Raw genomic sequence first — 24,100 nt, forward strand, 5'->3', positions numbered from 1 at the left:
GCCCCATTAGGGCTCAACCAGTCCATGCCTATAATCACCTTGTTCCCACGCAACGGAATGGGAACCAAATCCACCAGGTAGCGCTCCTCGAACAAACGCAACACGCAGTCCCGAAATACCATCGATGCTCGCACCGATCGATCATCAGTAATCTCTACTTCCAAAGGGAAATCCAGCATGCCCGAAGACTCGGGAAACTTCTTGCTAAGCGCAAGGGACACAAACAATCGGGATGCACCCGAGTCGAACAACACATGAACTGGGATACCGTTCACATGGAACGATCCTAACACATATACGTATACCGGGCACATATCAATATCGTAACATCATAAAAATAAAATAGAGGGAAAGAATCATACCCGTCACCACATCGGGCGCGGCGCGTGCCTCCTCGGTAGTCAGTTGAAATGCTCGACTCCTCACCACCGGAGCCTCCGCCTTGCCCTGCCAGCCATCCATGATCCGCAGGATTGCTGGAGCTGGCGCCTTCACCGGCGCTGAAACTGCCAACTGGGTGCAATTGGCCTTCTTGTGGCCCCTCTGGTTGCAGTGGAAACACAACAAATCTGATGTCTGAATAACTACTTCCGGAGCAGTGCAATCCCTGCTAAAGTGCCCAGACTTGCCGCACTTGTAGCAGCCCGATGATCCCAACCTGCACGCCCCCTTGTGCGGCCTGCCGCATTTCCTGCATCGGTTCGGTCCTAACTGGCCTTTCGGCCTCCCGTCTAATCCCTTGGGCTTCTTCCCCGAAGCCCCTCCTGTCTGACCCTCCTCTGACTTCCATTTCTGGATGTGCTCAAAATCTATCTCCCTCTCCCTCGCCTTGGCAATCATGGAGTCCAGGGTGGGGCAAGCTGAAAAACTGACATGCTCCCGGATATCAGCCCGTAGCATGTCATGGTAGCGGGTCCTCCTCATATCCTCATCTCCTGCGTACTGGGGCACCAGCAATGCCCTCTCCTGGAACTTGGCGGTGATCTCCGCCACAGTCTCTGTCGTCTGCCTCATATCCAAAAACTCCCTGGCCAGCTGCTAAAGCTCGACAGCCGGTGCAAACTCTGCCCTGAACCTGGTCACAAAGTCTGACCAGGTCATAGCCTCAATAGTTGAGGCACCCAAAGAATCACCCACTGACTCCCACCAATCTCGAGCTCGGTCTCGTAAACACCCTGCTGCATACCTCACCTTTGACCCCTCAGGGCAGAAGCTAGTCAACTACGCAGACTCGATGTCTGCAATCCACCGCCTGGCAACAATGGGGTCCTTCACCCCGTGGAAATCCGGCGCACCACTGCCCCTGAAGTCCTTAAAGGACAACGTGTGAGATCCCGACTGGCCAGATGCCATGTCGCTCCTGAACGCCCTGAGGCGATCCTCCATCATCTCGATGATCCCTTCCTTTACCGAACCCGAACCCGGCGCACCTCTGGTGATCTCTGACGCGATGAACTCGTGTAGTCTCTCATCTACTGGCTCGGAACCTGATCCCGAACCCGATCCCTCTCCTGAACTGCCAACTGCTGGTCTCGGGCATAGTACCACCATTCTGAAATACAAAGAAATAACAACTGTTAGCGATACTGATACCCCTGGAGAGATCCCACCCACTACTAGTTCCCTAGTCTTATCTTAGCCTTCCTCGGGTCGGGTACGGATCCTCTGCTTTCAGTAGTACGGGCACATACTACCTTCCACATCTATCCATCCGTACCTTCCCCAAAGACTTCCTTGACTCGACCAGGTCCCTTCCCCTACTGCTGATCACCGCTACTCATTATCCTAGGCTTACCCTAGGAAACCTCTAACTCCACCCATCCTAGCCCTCAACTGTTGAAGGTCTCTTGGTGATGCCAATTAACTATTACCTGAATACAATTACGTGTGCTGAGGCTCGGATAATCCTTCGAGTAGGGGACTCATCTCTACAATGATTAAGACTCAAACAAGAGCTACGCAATAGAGTCAAATCCAACACTCTGAGATTATTCAACCCTGATCACATGTGACTTAAACGTATTCACCTAACAGTTAACTCCCATCACTTCAAGGCCCACATAGCACAAAGCAAGCAGCATTTGGACGTAAGAAAACGACCTTAAGCAACTCTATCATCAAAGAGAGAACTGAACTAACATACAATGCTAAACTCGTACTATCAGGAACAACCTAAACAGGCTACCCTATTGTTGTCTACTCAGCTCTAGCATGCAGCTCTTTCATATACAGAAGCACATAAAGCAGGCACATAAGGCATCACTCCTAGATCCTTAGTCCTATTCTAGCATGTTGTTCTACGGAAACTGATAAACATAAATAACTTGTATGGGTACATTGGGGAATACTTACTTGAGCTTGGCCGGTTCCGCACATCACACACATTATTCTTTCTTAAAACCCTTTTTGAAAAACATTTTCGCTTTCCAAAATCTTTTAATCCCTCGATTTGAGTTCGAGCACCCCCGAAGGTGTGTCCGAATCCCTCAAACCAGGGCTCTGATACCAACTTGTAACGACCCAATTTTCACGTCCAAAAATTTCATTTTTAAAAACATTACTTTTCGAAAATGTTAAAAGATAAAACATTGTTTGACCAAACTACATCACATCATAAACCATGTTCAAGGACAAGTCATACAACAAATTGAAACATCAGAGTATAAACCCCAAGGACATCTAGTAAATGCGGAAAACAATGTGTGTGCATGATGTGCCGCTACCGAGCCAGCTCCTTCCCCTTCGATGAAGAGGTACCTGAAACCAAAACTGTAAACTGTAAGCACAAAGCTCAGTGAGTTCCCCCATCATACCACATACCATACAACACATAACATACATACTGCCAGGCTATTCTGGGGTGCCTAACTACCCGGTACGACCATTCTGGGGTGCAGACTACCCGTGCGGCCATTCTGGGGTGTCGTCCTACCCATGCCAAGCCATTTTGGGGTGTTGACCTACCCGTGTCAAGCCATTCTGGGGTGCTGACTACCCTTCGGTCCTAATAACCGAACTCGGGGGCTAGTCCCCTCCTACTACCTCTATTGCATATAACATAACAAGCCAGCATGCAAACATATCATCACATACTGTCAGACGTATCTGGGGTGTCTGACTACCCTTTAGTCCTAACAACCGAACTCTACTACATACAACATATCATGCTAGCATATAACATATCAGGTAGTAGCAACCCTAAATGATATCACAAAGACAATCATCTATCATACATCTCCTACTGGTGGGCCGGCATTGTGGCCTTAGCCCCACCGCTACTGGAAGGTAACTCACCTCGGAGTAGCTGCTGATCTTCGTGGGAATAGTCTGACTGCTGCTGCTGCTGCTGTTCCGGAAATCCTCCGGCTGTATTCCCACCAAACCCTTAGTCAAAAAGTGCTAACTGACCTTTGGGTAAAAAGACCATTTTACCCCTGATCATGCCCTAAGTCAAAGTCATAGTCAACTTCTAGTTGACCCGACTCGCTGAGTTCGCTCGCCAACTCGCCGAGTCCATGTCCAACGACTGTCCTGAATTATGTTTCTACTCGTCGAGTTAGGCGTCGACTCGACGAGTTCTCCTTCTAAACTGATGTTCAAGTCCTTCATCCTACTCGCCGAGTTCATCTTCATTAGATGAACAAGTTATATTGTGACTCGCCGAGTTCATCTTCATCCGATGAACAAGTTATATTGTGACTCGCCGAGTTGTATGAACTACTCGCCGAGTCTGATCTTGATCTAAGGAGATTGCCTTGAACTCGCCGAGTCGGGGCATCGACTCACCGAGTTCCACTATGGGTGAGTTTTAGCTTCCAACTCACCGAGTCCCTCCTGGACTCACCACGCGACCCGACATAACAAAAAGGGGACAAACCCGGAGACTCACGACTGGACTCACCGAGTCAGATGAGCGACTTGCCGAGTCCGCTCCATGCAAGAGCTAAAAATGCGATTTTGCTCGAATCCAATCCATGTCATTCGTAGATCTGGGCTCCTAGAGCATGAATAACACGTAAAGTTTCCAAATTTACGTGTAAATATCCATGTATGGGATTTTTAGGGTTCAAAATGCACCAAAAGAGTAAATCTATGGTTTATATGCAATATGGGCTCATAAAGGTAGTGGATCTGAGCTCCTGGATCTCAACTATGCTTGGATCTAGAGACCAATCAACTTATTTCGAATTATTATGCACATACAAGCTTGGAAATGAGCCAAGAATGTCTTAAATGAAGCCTTAAGCATAGAAACAAGGGGAAAATGGGATATACCTCAAAGGAACTGCTGAGAGAACACAATGGTGCTTGGATGGCTTCCCTTCTTCTGGATCTACTTCCCTTTTTCTTCAAAACCTTCAAGAACACACAACAATTGCTTCAACTCTTCAAAGAACAAGCTTAAACGAGGGTTGGGAGCTCTAGGGGGTGAATAGGGGCTGGCCTGGGGCGGAAAAGGGAATTAAATAGGGTGCAAACCTTAGAAACTTAGGGTTTCATCCAACAGCGGTGACTCGCCGAGTCCAGGATATGGACTCGCCGAGTCGCCAACTTAAACGCGTCCCGAGGTCCCGTCCCTACTCGGCGAGTCGGACCTATGACTCGCCGAGTCCAAGGCTTAAAATGGAAAATACTCAATTAAGATTTACATACCAGGAACCAGGTGCTACAATAACATAGAATTACGCCCAGCGTAATTCGGGTTTCACCCCCTTTTAAAAGTATGTTGAGGGCAGCCGATTCTTTTGCTCATTTCTTCCCTTTCTCTCGCATTTTTGCATCGTTTTTCATGCAAGAATTATCCCGAATCCCCGGTATAATTCCCGAGCCCCGAAGCAAGTCCCGAGGCCCCGAAGATCCCGAGAAGTGCAATTCTCGAGCAGAAGCTCTGCCCGAGAGGAGTCCGATTTTTGTGAAGATCTTCGAGATCTACCGAAGAATACTACTTCTAAATCCGTAGTGTTGTCCGATCATCTTCTGATCAAGTGAGTGTGGTTACTTTCTTCTAACACATAAATATTAAGTATTTGCTATGAAATACGTGTTATATGTATAATATAAAGTTGTTTATATGTGTGGGTGTATAGTCCCTTTCATAAATACGGGTATAATACAAGTATTGTTTGAATGTATTAAGTATATGTTTGGGTGAGTGTGTGGTTACTTTCATCTAACACATAAATATAAAGTATTTGTTATAAAATACATGCTATGTGTTTATATATTGTTGTTTATTTGAGATGAGTGTGGAATGAGTGTTTTATATAGTTTTTAAATAAGTTAAATTGTATATGTATTTTATATCTACAAATATGTTGGGTAGACCATGGGTAGATGAGATAGTTGGTATGTGATAAAATGATGAGGTCTGAAAGATGATTAAGAATGATATTCGCAGATGCGCCAAATAGAGAATGTCATAATACTAGTAGATGTGCTTATAGGATAATCCTGGCAGATGCGCTTATAGGATAATGTCGGTAGATGTGCCTAAAAGGGAATGTCATAAACCTGACAGTCGCGCCTCATAGTGTATGACGTAATCCTGGCAGAGGCGCTTAAAGGATGATGTTGGTATATGCGCCTTATGTAGCAATAGATTTTGCGCTAATTCCTTAGGTCAATCCTTAGGAATGAATGAATGATGGATAGTTAAATTCTTAGGGTAAAATCCTAAGAAATAAAGAAGATAACGGGGATGGGTAATTGGGTTGGTTGTTTGATGGTTGAATATAATAATTATATTATTGTGGGTTGAAAACCTTATATGCTCACCAGACTCCCAAGCCTGACCCACTCAGTTTTCTTTGTATCACAGGTTTCAATACGAAGATATATTTCACGGAGAGATTAAAGGAGATGTTGAATCTTTAACGTAAATAATGTAAGTTTTGTTTAAGCTTATGTGTCTGTATCGGAACATGACATCCCGAGATTTTGTTATACAATGAAAATACATTTCTTTAAAGAAATGCTTTGATAATTTTTATCATATTTTGTTTTGGAAACAAATTCCACAACTGTTTTCTTTAAAAGATTACTCTGATTTTAAAAACAAAGCATAAACAAATCGGTCTTTTCTGGCCAAGAAATTGGGGATGTCACACTATCCACTACCACGAAGATAACCGTGGCACACTTTGCTAACGGCAACCCGATGTGACAACCCGAAATTTCTTTTTGTACAAACCGTTCAAAATCAATCAAGTTAGATTTGTTTCTGTTATCGTTTAGCATTGTTTGGGGTCTATATGGGTATTCTAAGCTCAATACAATCAAGGTTTAGGTTCAGGGATGAATTATTATAAGTCATAACATTGCATTCGGGCCAAACACTCCTTCAAGAGGAGTGTACGGCCGTAAACATGAGTTTACGGCTGTACACCCCCCTCATGGCCGAAAACACCCCCTATATAAGGGGTACTTAGCCATCATTCATCACTTTACACACTTTCAAGTCTTGATCTCCTTTTCTCTCTCTCTCTCTCTCTCTCTCTCTCTCTTTCTCTCTACCTTCATCGAGTTTTTATCAAGATCTTCAAAGATGTAGGTGTTTCCCATCTTGATTGTTGCTACACTCCTTTATCCAGTGGTGAATCCATGTTTTCATCTCATTGGTTTCATCTTTGTCTAAATCTTCATCTTTCAACAAGAACACACACTAGTTCTTGGTGGCGAAAAACCCTCTTCAAGCTTCCAAATTGTAAGTAACTGCTTCCTATGCTTGTTATCTACTAGAAATGCTTGATTTTCACCTTGAAATCGACCAACTTAAGCATGAACACGAAGGTTTTACGTCCGTAAACCCATGTGTACGACCGTACACACCTCATGGGTCATAAACCCTAGTTGTTGGTCAAAGATCGTCCTTAAACTCTTCTTAAAGCTAAGCATGGGACCTAGAACACTTCCGGGAGACTAGAAAGGACCTTAAAACACCTCAAATGCACACTTCTTCAAGAGTGTACGGTCGTACACTCCTTGGTCGTACACCCATGGTTGGTACACCTATGGGTCGTACACTCTTGGGTCGTATACTCCTTTGGGTCGTACACCCATCGTCGTACACCCCTTAGTGTGGCCGTGAACCTCTTCATTCAATCACATATGATTTTAACACTTAGTTTCAAGTGTTTCCTAGTCCCCAGGGTGTTTCCCCATCATATCTAAGTGGTGTTATACCCTAATTTGATACATATATATGTTATTACATGCTAATTAGGATCTGGTTAAGTCCGAGACTTCACTTGATGCTCAACATCCCTATCGATCTTACATTTGAATCACACATCAAACAGTGAGTTCATACCCCCTACACTTTTATGGTTTTATACGTTTTCAGGGGGAATACAAGCCAAACACAAATGAAATTTGTGAACTAAAATAGAAGGGTTTTCAACCAGTTCAAAACCTTTTTTTATTGTACGGAGCATAAAGGACATTTTCTAAACATAATTGCATAGTTTTCAGAACAACTCACGAACATAACATTTCAGCCAAACTATAATAGGTATAGTTTGGGGAATTCATTACCAATTTTACCGATACAAACTAGTTACTTGATCAAACATACAAACTATGATAGATTTAGTTTATAATATTCATTACTACATTCAAATAACAAGAGTATAACACTAAGTAATTATTAAAGTATACTTATTTATACTCTACCAAGTATACAAACGAATTCAATTACGAGAGCACGATACAGAACAACACGTAAACTAGTTAATACATTATTGTGAGACATCTCTTCATTATACCCTTCGGGGTACTGGTTAAATCCTCAACATTTAGTATAACCAGAGTCTCCTGGAGGGAGAACATGAGATTTGTGAATAGATCTATTCAGAACTGACAATCTCACATCTAAACTGCTAGCTACAGTTAGGCAGGCATGCATGGGGTGACAAATATCATATCGTACGATGCCTAAAGAAACGTCGTTGAGGTCATCAGTCATATCAAGCATGGTTATACGAACTCACAATAATATAAACTAACATTTGTTTACGGGATCTAATTCTTCACCAGTTTTATTTTAAGTAATAAAACTACTATACATACTAGTGATAGCCAAGGTTTTCAAACATAACATACTATACATATTGGTGGTAGCCGGGGTTTTGAAACATAACATACTATGCATACTGGTGGTAGCCAGGGCTTTCAAACAGACATACTATACATATAGTAACGAACAAACATGTTAGAAAATATTGGATTTTCTTGGGAAGCATACTTACATTTTTCAGATTCATTAAGAGGTTTTCACTACAAAACATTCTTATGAACTCACCAGCTTAATGCTGATACTCTTTCAAAATCGCTTGTATTCTCAGGAAATCAGTAAACAGGTACTCCTGCAGCATTTTGAGAAGGCGGAGCATATAAAGACACGTCTTTTACATATTTTGTCATGCTTTTGATGTATACAAACTTTGTATCAAACAAATGTAAATATTCATATTATATTATGATGGTTGTGTTTACTTTGATTACTATGATGTAATTGTTGTGATACTACACATGACGTCCTCCATCCCGAACGTTTCCACCGTTCCGGTTTGGGGGTGTGACAGATTGGTATCAGAGCTCTTGTTTATAGTGAACTTAGTATACCGAACCTTACAATGTATACAACTATAAACACTAAGGGGCTGAAGTGCTCTGAACTAAAAGTACACTTTTAAAATATAAGTATTTTACAATAAGTATACAAGTATACCTACATACCAGAAAAAGTATCATAAGTAGAACAAAACAAAAGTATTTGGATGTTGGACACTGCAGTTAAACCTGGGCAGTTATGTAATCATGTCTAGGGTTAATATAGCCTGATCAACTATATTTATTCGAGACATGACCAACATGTGCTTGGGAGTGACTGTGGTGTTGCAGTAGGCCTAAAACTTACCAAGTATATATATATATATCAGGTATCGATAAAACAAAACATAGAACTTAAAACACTGTATGAGTATTTTAGCTAGATCCTAATACATTGTAGAGGTTCATTTCAAGTGTTGCTACTCATTCCTTCTTAGCGATAGTTTACTTGTATTAGTAACATTTCCTTGTTTATCGCTTAGTATAACACTTTAACTATCAGGCTGAGATATATGTTGTTTCATATCTCTTGATTAAAAAATCTAGGGGACTTACCATCTTCTTCTTCCTGATTATTTTTAGAACAATATGCCTCCGAAGAAAAGACCCAACAGAAAGGACAACAATCCCCCAATAGATCCGGCACCACCACTTCCACAGTTCGATCCTGCCATGTTCCAGGCAATTGTTACGGCCGATGTGGTTGCCTATCCCTTTAATCTCGATGGAAGACAGGGACACCAGAAGGAGTGTTCCTACAAATACTTTATGAATGCATAGCCCAAATCCTTCGACGATAATGGAGGTGTTATTGCCCTAACTCGTTGGATCGAGAAGATGAAATCAGTCTTCGAGATCTGTGTGTGTTCTGAAGCAAACAAAGTGAACTTCGCATCTTGCACCTTCACAAACAGAGCCCTGGCCTGGTGGAATGGTCGAGTCAAATCCCTGACCCTTCCAGTAGCAAATGCTATGGTTTGGGAGAGTTTGAAAGAGCTTATGCTTGCTGAATACTGCCCAAGGGGAGAGATGCAGAAATTAGAGCACGAGCTTAGGAACCTAAAGGTAAAGGGTTCTGACATTGCTGCATACACATCTAGATTCTATGATCTAGCTCTTCTATGTTTGGGAATGGTCACCCTGGAAAGCAAAAAAGAAAAAGATACATTTGGGGATTGACGCCCCCAACTCAAGGAAATGTCTTGGCTGCTAAGCCTACCACTTTTGACAGCACCAAGTGTCTGGCGCAGACTCTCATAGATCACGAAGTTGATCTTGATGCAGCAAAAACCGTTTCTGAACCACCAGAGGCAAGTGGTGGGAAGAAAAAGTTATGGAACAAGCGGAAGGGCCAATCTTCTCAGGAACCCTTCAAGAAACAACAGGTAGTGGCAGTTCATGCTGCTACTCGACGAGTTAGAGGACCCTAACTTGACGAGTAGAGGTTATACATGAAAACCCTAATTTTTAGGGTTTGCACCTTATTTAAAGGACCTCAATTCCTCTACCCAACCTCCCTTACCACCTTTATGTCCAGGAACAAACCCTAATCGAGCTAACCTCCTACTTTAAGTGTGTGAGGCTAAAGTGTGTGTGTTTGGTGCATTTCTTGAAGAGTCTTGAAGATTGAGAAGCTTGGAACGAGAAGGAGATTGTAGATACAACATCTACTTTGTTTTGGCATTCATTTGAAGGTAAAAATTCATTACCTTGATCATTTTCTTGTTAGATCTTTCCACTCAAAAGTTTAGGGTCATTTCTAGCTCATTCTTAAAGAATTTCTAGTTTTGAGCACGTTTTGGAGTGAGGAGTTCATATCTGGACTCCTCCAGGCCCTCATGGCCAGAAAGTTCCCGACTTTAGCAAGCTTTGGCCCTTCTCCATGCCCTAAACCTCTTCCTCAGACTAGTTTGGGTGTTTTAGTCTCTTGAAGCCTTGCATGCATGTAAAGTTGGAAACTTTACGTGGTAACTACACCCTAGAAGGATGGATATACAATTTGGAGCCTTGGTTTCGCTTAAAAGCGTCTAAATGAGAAAAGGACTGAAAGAACTCAACGAGTTGCATAAGCCAACTTGATGAGTTGGGTAGATTTACCCACCTTCTGGATTCTGAGTGAGCTCGGCGAGCGGGTGAGATGACTTGGCGAGTTGATGAGGGTTTTCCCGGTCTTCTGGACACTGAAGAACTTGATGAGTTACTCTGGTAACTCGGTGAGTTGACTTAAGCTTTCTGTTTCGGAGTTCTGAAGGAACTCGACGAGGTTACCCTAGTTTTTGGATTCTGAGTTCTAAAGGAACTCAACAAGTTAGTGGATAAACTCGACGAGTTGGGTCAACATGGACTATTGACCTTGACTGTTGAGTTTGACTAATGGTTGACCAATTTTGAATCCTAAGGGTATTATGGTAATTTGGGATTTTAATGGAATCAGTTATATGATGGTTACAGGCAATTGAGTTTGGAGCCGAGAGTTGGGGTTTGATCTTCTTGATTCAACACTACTTGTGACGTGAGTTTTCCTCACTATACTTAGGGGTCGAAGGCACGAAAGTCGTCCCATTGGATCGGATTTCCTAGTAGTTGATGATGTGTTGAGTATAAGTTAGTTATGCATACTAGTTTGATATGACAATCTGGTATATCTATAGGACCACCTGTGATACTGTCTGATTATCTGTATGCGCATCTAGCTGTTATGTGGTGACATGCTGCGTGAGTAGGGTTGAGGTTGTACTACTCCGTGTGGTGACCAACAAACCCTGGAGTATGCCAGATATGAGCTGAGGGCCAGGAGAGCATGTCATACTCATACTGAGGACTCCTAAGCATTCCATATGTGAGCTGAGGGCCAGGGGAGCATGCCAGACTCACATTGAGGACTGATCAGTTATATTCCAGTCTTATGACTGAAGGGGCAAGCCAGTCATAAGTTGTGTGCTCGAGAGCAAGCCGGACTTATGTTGTGGGCTTAGGAGCAAGCCAGATGTGAGTTGTGGGCCCGAAAGGCAAGCTAGACTCATAATATGGGCTCCAGAGGGGGGGGGGGGGTAATCCAGTCCGTAGAGTTGTGGACCCATTACATGATGTTATTTTGTGTGGTATTTGTCATGTATCAGTATTTTTGGGGAACTCACTAAGCTTCAGGCTTATATTTTTGGATTTTATTTCAGGTACTGCGGATGATCACGGGAAGGCGAAGGTTTGATCATGCACCTCCTCGCATTTATGATTTTGATTTCTGGGACACTCTGATATGAAACTATTTTGAAAACATTTTGTAATAAATATTGGTTTTTGAATGCTTGAAAAAGTTTTAAATTTTCATGAATTTTATGGATGTGACATTTATGGTATTGTATGTTGATGGCATACTTCTTATAGGAAACGACATTTCAACGTTGCAAGAGGTCAAGTCTTATCTTGGAAAGTGTTTCGCTATGAAAGATCTAGGAGAGACTGCCTATATTCTAGGGATAAGAGTTCTGAGAGACAGGAGTAAAAGACTAATTGGACTTAGTCAGAATATATACTTGGAAAAGGTGCTAAAATGTTTTAGTACGAAAAATTCCAAGAAAAGAGAATTGCCTCTCCAGAGTAATACCAAACTGAGTAAGACTTAGAGTCGGGTACCGTTGTTGAGATAGCAGAAATGAGTAGAGTTCCATACGCTTCCACCATTGGATCTATCATGTATTCTATGACATGTACTCGCCCTGATGTGGCCTTTTTCTTTGAGCATGGTTAGTTGTTATCAGGGAAATCCAGGTAGAGATCATTGGATAACAGTTAAGAATATTCTCAAGTATTTGCGACAGACTAAGGAATGGGTCCTAGTACTTGGTGAAAGTGACACACTGAGAGTAACAGGGTATAGTGATGCCAAGTTTCAAACAAAGACAACTTCCATTCTCAATTTGGCTGGGTGTTTACTTTAAATGGAGAAGCAGTTACTTGGAAAAGTTCTAAGCAAGAGACAATGGCTAATTCTACCTGTAAATGAGAGTACATAGTGGCAAGCAAAGCATCACATGAGGAAATTTGGTTGAAAAACTTCATAGGAGATCTTGGAGTTGTTCCAACCATCAAGGAGCTAATGGAAATTTTATGTGATAATGGAGTGGTTGCCTTGACAAAGGAACCAATAGATCATGCCATATTAAAATATATCGACAAAAAATACAATTTCATCAAACATAGGGTAGAAGAAGGTCACCTCGTAGTGAAGAGGGTATCATCTGAAGAGAATCCAACAGATCAACTCACAAAGGGTCTGAGTAGGGTTAAATACGTTCAGCATGCTAGGAGCATTGGTATGAAAGATGATATTAGTTTTAGTAGTTAGATAGTTAGTTAAAACTTGTAACAAGCTAAATATAATTGACTTTTGGTGATTAAATAATAGAGAATTATTTATGAGTTTGCTTACTACCTTTTGTCAATTGTTTATTATTATGTTTCATTTTGCATGTTTTACTTCCCGAATAATTCCATTATTCAAATTCTACAGTCTTTCGTACTTTTTGAAGTAAGTAATGAATTAAGAATGTCATGAATTGAATTGTAAATTGTCTAAAGAGTTTTAGACATAGAAATGGTATTGCTACAATGTTCATGAGTACTTTGAAATGAAGATTTAAGTATTGGATTAACCCACGCTCAGAGAATTACTTCATGGAATTTATCACGAGTAATTATGCGACGATAACATTTTATAATCTTGAAACGAAGATATATGAGTTATGGTTTACGAATCAGTTATGCATTGATGATACACAAATCGCATCAGTAACTTGATGTTATAAAACGTATTGTTGTGCATGACCTGATGATTAAATGGTGCAAGCATATAAGTCAAAGTTTATGTGTTCATTTGTCCCTAACGGAAAAGGTAATATCTTTGGGACCCTCGGTGATTTGGTGTTGACATATAGTGTCGGGCCCGTCCATGACTAAATTAATGTGTTCGATTAGAAGTTCTATGTCATTACAAATTAGAAATTGGGAAACAAAGTATTGGACAATGAGATTGGTTTTGTTCCATGCCTCATTTCCGAATGATATCTTGCAGAGCAGAGGTTTATATGATCACTTATCTTAGGACACGTAACTGACTGGGTTAGGGTTCGACAACGGCTTTTAGAAGCTACAATTTGTTGATTAGTTTAAAAGCTGTACTGGGAATTATAGTTACAGACTTATCCAATTGGGAGACTGTTGGATTAGGTGTCTAAGCTCATAACTATAATTGGTATAAACTTAAATTGATAGTAGCACATTCCTTTTGGGTTGCCCTCAAAACTAGCAACTGAACAGGATGATTTTTGGAGAGAGAGGTTGATTTATTATTTGATTAATAAATTGATATAAATTATTTATTAATATATTATGAGAATGATATATTAATTAGAAATAGTAGTATTTAATTAATATTTAATCATAAATTAATTGGAATTAATTTTGTAATTAAAAGAACTGATTAAAAATGCAGGGTCTAAAGTGTAATTATTCAATAGTTGAACAAAAGGCTCCAGAACCTTCCTGGTAATGGTATGAACGGTTTTTGGGGGATATTCTAGGGTTTCTAGAATATCCAATGTAGATAAATATGGAGCTGGATAATTACCAATTTGAAATATTATTATTATATTCAGATTGGGGTTATCTAGGGCTTCCTTGCTGCACTATACAAAGGGCCTTAAGACTTTGATTTTCAACACTCATAATTCCCCAAGGGTTGGCCAAATTTCTTCCCACATCCCTCATTTCTCCTCAATATCCTTCTTGCTAGTTTGGGTGTGAACCACTATATACACGACGCTTGTGGTGGTTGCTTCCAAAAGATCAACAGAAGGATTCTTGGTTGTTTACTCTAACAATCAACAAGGTATGTATTCATACTAATGTAATTTTTAATAGGAAAATTTTGTAGTTTGATAGTTCATAGTATGTTGCCTTTATATGAATGGCATAAATCCTTCCTAGGTTGCATTTGTGATAGGTGCATTTTATGCACCTATTTTGCATGTTAAGTTTGTTAGTTCATAGCATTCTACTTCATAATTCTTGCATTTAGTTAATTATTTGGGAAATTGCATATTTCATTAAGAATGCCTGGTACTTTACCATTTTTTATTTCTTTTACAGGCATTATGGAGCATGAAACGTGGAGCATGGATGCATGGATGAATGGAGCTTGGATGCTTGGAGCTTTGGAGCATGAAGAGAAGATGAATCGGTCATTCCATGACAGAAAACATGAAGATAGAACCCGAGTCATTGTGTTATTATCATAGCAAAGGACTATGTTTGAAATGCGATTCTTATCACGCCGACACGGGTCGTGTTTGTCCTTTGGCATCTTATATTTGAACAACATGACTTGTGGTGAATTTATATTGAAGATGGAGCCAACAGTGAAGACTTATTTGTGTTTTAGCAAAAAGCATGAGCCATGCCAAAAACACATGGGCAAAAGGCATGGCCATGCCAAAAATGCATGGCCTCATGGCATGCACGTGAACATTAATTAAAATAGGAAGATACATCATTTTTTGGGGGAGACGGTTTTTGGAGCAGTTTTTGGCGATCTTGGGTGAATTTGGGAGAATTCTTGGAGTTTTTTAGAAGACCTAATCATTTCAAACACTTTGGATTTCATTTTTGTAAGAATTAAACATTCCAATTCCATCTTTATTCTTGTTTGATTTGTTCTTAGCCATGTGTGGCTAAGAAACCCTAGTTTCTAGTTCTTGTTCAAAACATGTTGATTGCTTGACTTGAAGCATACGATTTGATGTTTGATTTGTGATTCTATTCTAGTGATTATGTTTTTGTTTAAACTAGAACCCTTAAATTTGATTTGTGTTTGATTGGCCACTTTCATGAATTGAATTTTTGTGTAGTTAATTAACTTTTAGGGCACCTAATCGTTCTATTAATTTAATAATTGGTAACAAGCAATATGTTTTCTTATTGTAAAACATATATCACATGTTTTCACACTTTCGGGAGTATGAGAAGAAATGAACATTGTTGGGAAGCTTGTACAAAACTTAATGCAATTTTTCAATACAATCTAAAAGCGTCTTTAGGTTGAATTAGTAAAGCTAGGTCTAGTCAAAGAGCGTGTTTTAGTTAGATAATTTGGCAAGCGAGAGGTATTAGAGCGTGTTAATATCTTTCAGTACCAACTTAGAATAGCAATCACAAATTACATCAAGTCATAATCAGGTTAAATGGAAACATTGAGAACTAGAACTGGAAGCACTTTTACAACTTGTTTACAAATCTATTTCATTTTCTGCATGTTTCAAAGTTGATTGTTATTTTCATTATTTGACTTTTGCAAACAAATCCCCCTTTTGTAACCAAAGTACCTTGCGCAAAGATGTATAGACTTTTATCCCGTGTCTCTGTGGTTCGACCATGCTTACCTTGTACTACTCTTTAGTGCATTACAACAGTGTATTTGGAGTCTGTTCTAGTGCTATTATTTGTTAGGTTTGACACACCTAACAATGTACCATAATCATTTAATTGTTAGATGTTTTTCTGTAACGCCCACGTTTCCAGGCTAGACATTATCGTTGATGTAATAGTCTAGGTTAACTTTGTAACTCTTTTTGAAGTATTAATGATGAAATATTTGAGTATTATGTGAATTACGTGTTTGTTTTCTTAATTACTAAATTTAATGAATTAAAAATAAAATAAACGTCAAAAGTAAAGTGTGAGATAAGCTCGTTATCTTTGCTTGAAGATGTAGTGGTTGAAACAAGGATTCCCGATATATAAATAATGCCAAAATCCGAGTTATAACGAAGAAGTTATGACCTGTCGAAGTTTCGCGACAGAACCGACACGACACTGAGTGACGTAAAATGTGAATTTGAGATAGAGCGATATTTAACCTTAGTGATCTAAACGAATGTTGTAGAGTTCGTTAAAACGAGAGCGTGCATAAAAAGATCGTCCAAATCTGACTTCGTATGAGGAAGTTATGATTTTCCGAAGTTTCGACTTAGCAATATGCAACTTGAAACTCAAATATGAGATCGAGTGATTTTTAGTCGAAGCAATCTAAACGAGAATCGAAGATCTCGTCATTAGTAGTGCAACGGTGAAAAGACAGCCGAAAACGGACATCAGATAAATAACTTATGAATTTATAACGGAGTTTTCCTGTCCCAACCTACTAAAAATAAATAATAAAAATAAATTCAAAATTACCCGATAGAGTCTAAACGAAAGCTACGCGTGGATATAAAGAACGTCAAAAACGGAGTTCGTCTGAGGAAGATATGAATTTTGGAAGTTTTTAAATAATTAAAATATAAATTTTAATTCGGATAATATCCGAAACCGAGGGGTCACTCGATCTGATCCGAAGGGTACGCCCCGTGTAACCTTTAAGTACGCCTAGCGTACTTTGGTTTTGTGCGGTCCGACAGAGAGATGCGTACCACCACCGAAACCTCGCCACGTGGCCCTCTTATCCGAACTACACCTAACGTACATGCAAGTCTCAGCCTTTATAAAAGGCATGCAAGGGCAGCCGACTTCCTTTTCCAAAATCTCTTCTCTCTCCCATTTTACCTCGTTTTTCGTGCAAGAAATATCCCGAAGCCCCGGTATCATCCCCGAGCTTCGAAGTAAATCCCAAAGCTCGAAGATCCCGAGAAGTAGAGTTTATGAGACGAAGCTCTGCCCGCGAGAAGCCCGGTTTTTGTGAATATCTTCCAGATCTACCAAAGAATACTACTTTTACAAGCCGTAGTGTTGTCCGATCATCTTCTGATCAAGTGAGTGTATGTCTGGTACGCACAACATACCAGGCTTGATCCATGGGCTTTGCAGTTTGGGCTGTTTTTAGGCTATTGAGAGTTGTGAGCCTTGTTCGGCCACTAGCCTTCTAACTTTGGGCCCTTATCAGGCATTGGGCATCCCTGTATTTAGGCGCATTATGGGTTTTGGTCATCATTTAGGATTTAGCCCATATTGGGCTTTTGGAGCCATTCAATCGGGCCTTGGTTATTAGGCCATGTAAGGAATGGTAAAATTGTCTTTTATCCCAAGAGTTGGACAAATGAAATAGATTGCTAATTATTGTTTATGGTCAAATTATTAATTGCGGTTTCACTGATTATTTGACTTTCCAGATCAACAGTCCGAGCATTTATCTGATTTTCAGCAGTTTGAGGTGAGTCTCCTCAAAGTGTTTAACGGGTCGAAGGCACCAATGTCGATCCATGATTTATTTTGATTAGGATGCTAGTTGTCTATATGACTATTACATGTGTAGTATATGATATGTATACCGGGCGGGGTCCGATGCCAAGTGGGGCTTGATGAGTATTGTATGCTTTTTGTCTTAGTGATTTTGCATGCGTTTTATGTGTCTGTATGAATGCCGGGCCAGGCTCGATACTAGGCTGAGCCTGATGAATGTAATGAGGCGGGGACCATCTCATGTTATTGAGAGATTTGTTATGAGTGGAGCTCAACGCCAGGCGGGGCCTAATGATTGTTGGGCATGACCTGTTGTATGTTTGATATGTATGATATGATGTATTTTGGGGAACTTACTATGCTTTGTGCTTACGGTTTTTAGTTTATGTTTTAAATACTTCCGGATCGAAGGGGAAGAGCTCGGGATGACCACATCACACACACCATATCGTTCCACATTTTATTTGACTCTGATGTATTTGTATGATTATTGACATACTCTGATTTCATTATGGTTTTATGAAAACGTTTTGGATGATAGTTTTATTGTTATAAAAATAAAATATTTGATCTTAAATTTTGAGACGTTACAAAAAACTATAAAAATATATGAATAATCGAAAAATGATATTTTCAAAGCAATAACGACAAGGTAAATGGAATAGTTCTCATGAATCAAATATAAAATAAAATAAAACCATACTCATAAGTATAGTAACATTTCTACTGGTCCAGACATTCGAATAGCGAACGAAAGACCAGGAGATTGGATCTAGAAAGCACTTCCAGCAGGGTTGACGGCTGTGTGGTCCTCATTCAGCTGGAAGTAGGAAAGAAATCCCGGCACGGCCGATGACTTAGTCTCCTTCTCCGCTTCGACTCAACCACCTACCTAACCTCTTAGAAAAGATCTGGGCTGTTCGGGGGAGTTGTGCAAGAGGGAGCTGCTGCCCTAGTCGAAAGTTGAAGCAGTTAGCAAGGAGCTAACACAATTTATTTTTGTATCACATGGCACATAAGATATAAACTCTACAAAGAAAGGACCAAACTTGTCGTTTACTCTATATTTTGTGAAAGGTAATCTTTACAAAGTCAGAAACGGCCTGTTTGGTAATTAGTACACATCGAAACGTCGCCGTGTCACGTCTCTTCCACAACTACCCCTAAATCATCTCACATAATTTTCCCCGGAACCCGAACGCCTAATTGCGACCTCGCCGACGTTTCTCTCTCCTCTGTTTTCTTTTCCGCCAAGCAAAACCCTTTCAACAATTTCACACATAACACACATACATACATAAACCCCAATCAATTCCAAGTCATCGCCTCTTTAACGTCGCTGTCTTGTTATCTTCGCGTTCTGCTTTCCAAAGTTCAACTTTGGGCCTTTTGTTCGTTTGCAGAAACGACGACTTAGTTAAGGATCAATTTGTAGATTGATCTTGTTCATCGATACCCATCGGAAGTCGGTGATTTATGCTTGAGGCTATATAGTTCTTTTGTTGGTAAGTTCTTTTGATCGAATTGATGCTTTTTTTTTTTTTTTTCCGGATTCGAGGGTATTGCTTAGGATCTTTGACAGATCCGTACTGAACTGTGTTTTAATGTGATATCTGAACTTTTTGTGGGAAGATATGGTTTGATCCGTCACTAAAACCGGCAGCTTATATAATTTTTTTTTTATCAAACTCTTCCCAGATTAAATCAAATGAATCCTTCAGTATTTTTTGTTGAACAATCATTAAACTATTGTTTTCTTTCGATTTTGTTTATTATCGATTTTATCCTTGAGTTTGATTAACAATTATGTGGGTTAACTATCGTCCAAGATTTTTCTAGGGTTAGGAAGTTGAAAATTTAATGTTTCCAATTATTTTATTTTTGTTTATTGTGTTCTTTATGTCAGTCACTGTGCAAAACTTAGGGATGCCACTTATTTGTGAGTTGGATCCACATATGTGTGGCTTTAATTTGACATAGATGGGAATTAAATGGAGGATTACAGACATCACATCAAAAGGAACAACTGTGTATGCTTGTTTTCAATAAAATAATATTTCTCAAAAGAAGTGTACACATTGAAACAACTGTTTAACATGATATCTTTGTAATCCGAGCGACATAAACAATTTAATCTGCAAAATATGCTTCACACCAAGACTTCCTAACTTCAACATAAGGAACCATGGTTCAATATAACGTTTTCCTATATATTTGTGCTGATGAAAGTTTTGTGTTTTAGTGTAGTACTTGTTAGAGCTGTAATTACTTTATGGTAGGATTAAGAATTTGTCTATCTCAAGCAATGGAAGGGAAATGGCCGCATTATGCGGAGCTGAAGCCAATTTTAAGAAATGGTATGCTCTCATACCTTCAATCTGCTTAATTTAATGTTTTCCTTTGATCATCTTTTGGTTATAATAGTAATTAATCACTTTTGTCTTTATTGAGGTGTTCTTCAAAGCAATTGTTCCTGTATAAAGAGTTTTTATTGCTAGTGATTAAACTCTCAGAAGCTCAACTTTTGCTATGTATATGCTCTAACCGAGTATCTTTAATGTGCAGGATTACTTTGTGGATACATACACATATTATTTCAGTTGCCACTTTTTAAAAAAATAAATAACATGTCTTCATCTTTCTCTTCTATGCCTTCACATTGTTTTATCATTCTGTAGACAATTGTACATCATTGATTGACACTTTTTTTTTTCCTTTATGTTTTAAAAAGTAACTCATTGTAATGGCTTCTGTTTATGCAGGATTTGCAATTCCTTCTCCACCTCATTTTGAGTATAGTAAATTGCTCTAGACTTTAGGTTGACTTGTGTAAATACTACTACTACTACTACTACTACTACAACTACTAAGCGTGTAGATAAAATGGCATCAAAATGGGTTAAAGTATCAGACAACAACACTGGTAGTCGAGTCATTGTTACTTCAAAGAGGAAGCACTTATTATCTCAAATAGCCAGATCTAGCAACAGGGCTTTAGGTGTTGTGAGGCCTGGTTTTGCATCAATATTGAACAAGAATCTAAAGAGAAAGAGAGAAAATAATAATAATAGCTTCAAGTCCACATGCTCCTCTTCCTCAAAAATTTTACTAAAAAACTACTCAAATTTTATGAAAAGTGGACTCCCACAACGTGTCCTTTTCTCTGAAGGTGGTCAATGGAATGATTTCTCCCAGGATGTTATTGACTTGGTTAAAGAACACTTCATGGCAAAAACAACAGCATTTGAAGTGAAGTTTAATGGGCGTCAGCTAATGTTAGATGTTTTACATATGAATGAATTAGATTTGAAAAACGGGGCACGAAAACCGATAGCTTGGATTGATGAAAAAGGTAGCTGTTTTTTCCCTGACAATTATGAAATTCAGAAAGATAGTGAAATTGAAATAGACCCTGAAATTAAGTTGCATGTTGAGATCGAACTAAACGAAATAAGTAACAATCGTTTGGAGGAATGTGTGGAAGAGTCAAACGTTAAGAGGGTCAAATTTGACCAGGAAGGTCAAACTAAAAACCATCTAGATGCAAAAGCTGACCAATGTGTTGAGAAAATACAGATTGATGAAGAAGATGCTGCATCCCCTACTTTGGATCAAGAAACCGTGAGAAATATGTTTATAAAAAGTCAAAGTCAAAGTCAAAGTCAAGGCTTGAAGGTTGATATAATTGAAGTGAAGAAATGTTGTGGTGGTATTATGGAATCGAAGCTAGATCTTTTCCATGCACAGGCTGAAATTACAAAAAAGGTTCGTGGAAACGCGAATGTCAGATACGGTTGGTTTGCAAGCCCCGTGGGGTCCACCTCCACCACCACCAAGGGGGTTTATGGGCTAGGACATGATGGGCTAAAACTCGGAAGGTATGGCTATGGGGTCCACTTTACAGCTGTCGATTCTGCCCACAACAGGTATGGGTGTTATATAAATATAAGCTTTATGTTTTCGTGGGATATTTATTTTTAAAAGAAAAAAAGAAAAAGAAAAAGGAAAAGAAAAAGAAAAAGATCTAATGTTTTGGTGGTGTTACAGTGAAGATATTATTTGTGATGTTGACGAAAAAGGGGTAGAAATACAAATACAATGCATGGTTTTATGCCGTGTAATATTGGGAAATATGGAAGTTGTTTTACCGGGGTCTAAACAATTTTACCCGAGTGATGAGTGCTTTGACTGTGGAGTTGATAATCTGGAAAATCCAAATCATTTTGTTGTTTGGAATATGAATATGAATACACATATCTATCCGGAATACACACTCACTTTTAAGATGTCTCCTAGTCATACTGCTCAAGGTAGTAATATTATTTTATTTTTTTAATTAAACTATGAATATGAATACAAAATAACCCATTAATATATCATCCTAGAGGCAAAGACCTTATAATTAATTATATTCCTGAATGATAATACAGCAGGGAATCTGATTATAGAGCGAAGTAGGGTTGACATGTCAAAGTTAACAACTCAACCTCCCCATGGACCCTTAATGATAGATTCCTCCCCACTTAAATTGGTGAGTATTTTGACTTGTAAAAGCCTAACAGATAACATTAAACATTTGTGACTGGAAAAACCTTATTTTACTACCATAGCCTTAAAATTTGTGACTGGAAGGTGATATTATCATATATTCAAGATTGTATCGATTCTTTTTGTGTTATTATTGTTATTTTTTTTTTTTTAAATTTTTAGGGAAAGAATGAAATGCAATTTCAAAGTGGGAAAGCATCTCCTATGTCTTTAGAAAAGGTGGGGAGTGTTGGATCAAGCACCTCTAGGGCTCCTAATTCCCCATGGATGCCATTCTCAAAGCTTTTTGAAGCTATTTCAGATAAAGTAGCTCCAGCTGACATGAAGCTAGTTCGTATCTTGTATGATTCTCTTAGGGTATGTACATGTACAAATACACTCATCATCGTCTGTTGTATCGAATCATTTTTGAATTTATAAATGATTTTTTTTATATGTAGGGAAAGAAAACGAGCCGTGAAGAGTTTATTAAGAAGTTGAGATCAATAGTTGGGGATGAGATATTAAGGTCTACAATATCCAGTCTCCAGTCCAAAGCTTAACTCATTCAGCTCCTTCCTCGGTTAGTCTCAATAGTTTTGCATTTTATATAAATAATAAAATAATATTTTCGAGTGTTTAAGATCTTATTATTTATTTATGTTTTTGGCAGCATCATAGTCGTATTCTGGTAAAAGGCAACAGAAGTAAAATAAGTGAGTGAGGGGAATTTAAGGTGGTGGCGAAAATCTTGATCTCTTTTGTGAGGTTTCAACTTTGAAAATATGGGTTTGGATTTGTGTAGTTAGATTGGTATTTACTATTTTTTGAAATTTATTTTTGGTTTAAACTTTTTAGAATGTTAGGTTATAATTTTTGATGTTCTATAAGAATATACATATATAACTCCCTCCTTTTTTAGGTACATTACATTAAATGTGCCATCGAGTATAAGCTTTGTATCTCTTCAGCTATTATGCTTCAAACATTAAACTGGTGATATGGATTGAAAATGTAATGTTGCCAAATATTGTGGGATACGATTTTAAATCACACATTTACACTAGAAAATTCTATGGTCTGTTGATATGATTATTAACCATATGTAGTTCCTACTTGTGCTGCAAATATCTGTTTCACATTCGTTTGTTATTGTTGTTCCATGTTGAAAAAATCCAATGAAATCGTTTCTAAGTATAATAATATGTTTTGCTAAAATGTTTTTTTGCCACATTTCTTCTTGACTGCTTACAATTAAGATTAATAAATAAAATATGATCAAACCAAAAAGGCAGAAATACAAGTACTACACAGCATGTCTGTTTTCGAGGAAACAACACAACGAACATATTATACTGAGATTTATTCCAAACTTTCCTCAGAAGTCACAGTAACACGTTTTCCAACACAATGTGATAACATTAAGGAAAAATAGTACAAAATGTTTCTCAACGTTCTACCTTATATGGCAAATTTAAGTACTAAAATTTTGTACTATATATACCACTTTACACAATGTTTGAAACCAAAATTATAAACATTTGAATTATGAAAACTATCGACACAAATCTAAATCGATCGTAATGTATTAAATATAAGAGTAGATCAAGAAAATAGAAAGTGGGAAATAATTAAAGCTAATGTTGGAACATAGACCAATTTTTGAAATCTAAATCTTAATACATATAAAGTAAAACATTTTTAGGTAACCTTACATGTTTCGTTACAATTT

General features: G+C 38.8%; 1 protein-coding gene across 3 annotated transcripts; it reads left to right on the forward strand.

Annotated features, from left to right (window-relative positions):
- Positions 1-18,963: 18,963 nt before the first annotated feature.
- Positions 18,964-23,439, forward strand: LOC145034618 (inactive poly [ADP-ribose] polymerase RCD1-like). 3 transcript variants are annotated; one of them, XM_078983070.1, is made up of 8 exons: positions 18,964-19,346; positions 20,084-20,198; positions 20,604-21,767; positions 21,889-22,151; positions 22,275-22,372; positions 22,552-22,746; positions 22,830-22,951; positions 23,042-23,439. In XM_078983070.1, the coding sequence occupies exons 3-7, from the start codon at positions 20,725-20,727 to the stop codon at positions 22,929-22,931; spliced, it is 1,701 nt and encodes a 566-aa protein (XP_078839196.1). In that variant the 5' UTR covers positions 18,964-19,346; positions 20,084-20,198; positions 20,604-20,724; the 3' UTR covers positions 22,932-22,951; positions 23,042-23,439. The 3 variants fall into 3 exon arrangements, with proteins under 3 accessions (XP_078839196.1, XP_078839194.1, XP_078839195.1); XM_078983068.1 differs by having other exon boundaries at positions 18,966-19,346; positions 22,272-22,372; XM_078983069.1 differs by having other exon boundaries at positions 18,966-19,346; positions 20,089-20,198; positions 22,272-22,372.
- Positions 23,440-24,100: the final 661 nt, after the last annotated feature.

Source organism: Lactuca saligna, chromosome 3 (assembly GCF_052625555.1).
Source record: "Lactuca saligna cultivar CGN05327 chromosome 3, ASM5262555v1, whole genome shotgun sequence".
Taxonomy (NCBI): Eukaryota; Viridiplantae; Streptophyta; class Magnoliopsida; order Asterales; family Asteraceae; genus Lactuca; species Lactuca saligna.

Coding starts and splice junctions, on each gene's coding strand:
- LOC145034618 (XM_078983068.1), top strand. CDS start 20,725: ATGGCATCAAAATGGGTTAAAGTATCAGACAACAACACTGGTAGTCGA. Junction 21,768..21,888: donor GTCGATTCTGCCCACAACAG/GTATGGGTGTTA, acceptor GTGGTGTTACAG/TGAAGATATTATTTGTGATG. Junction 22,373..22,551: donor ATTCCTCCCCACTTAAATTG/GTGAGTATTTTG, acceptor TTAAATTTTTAG/GGAAAGAATGAAATGCAATT.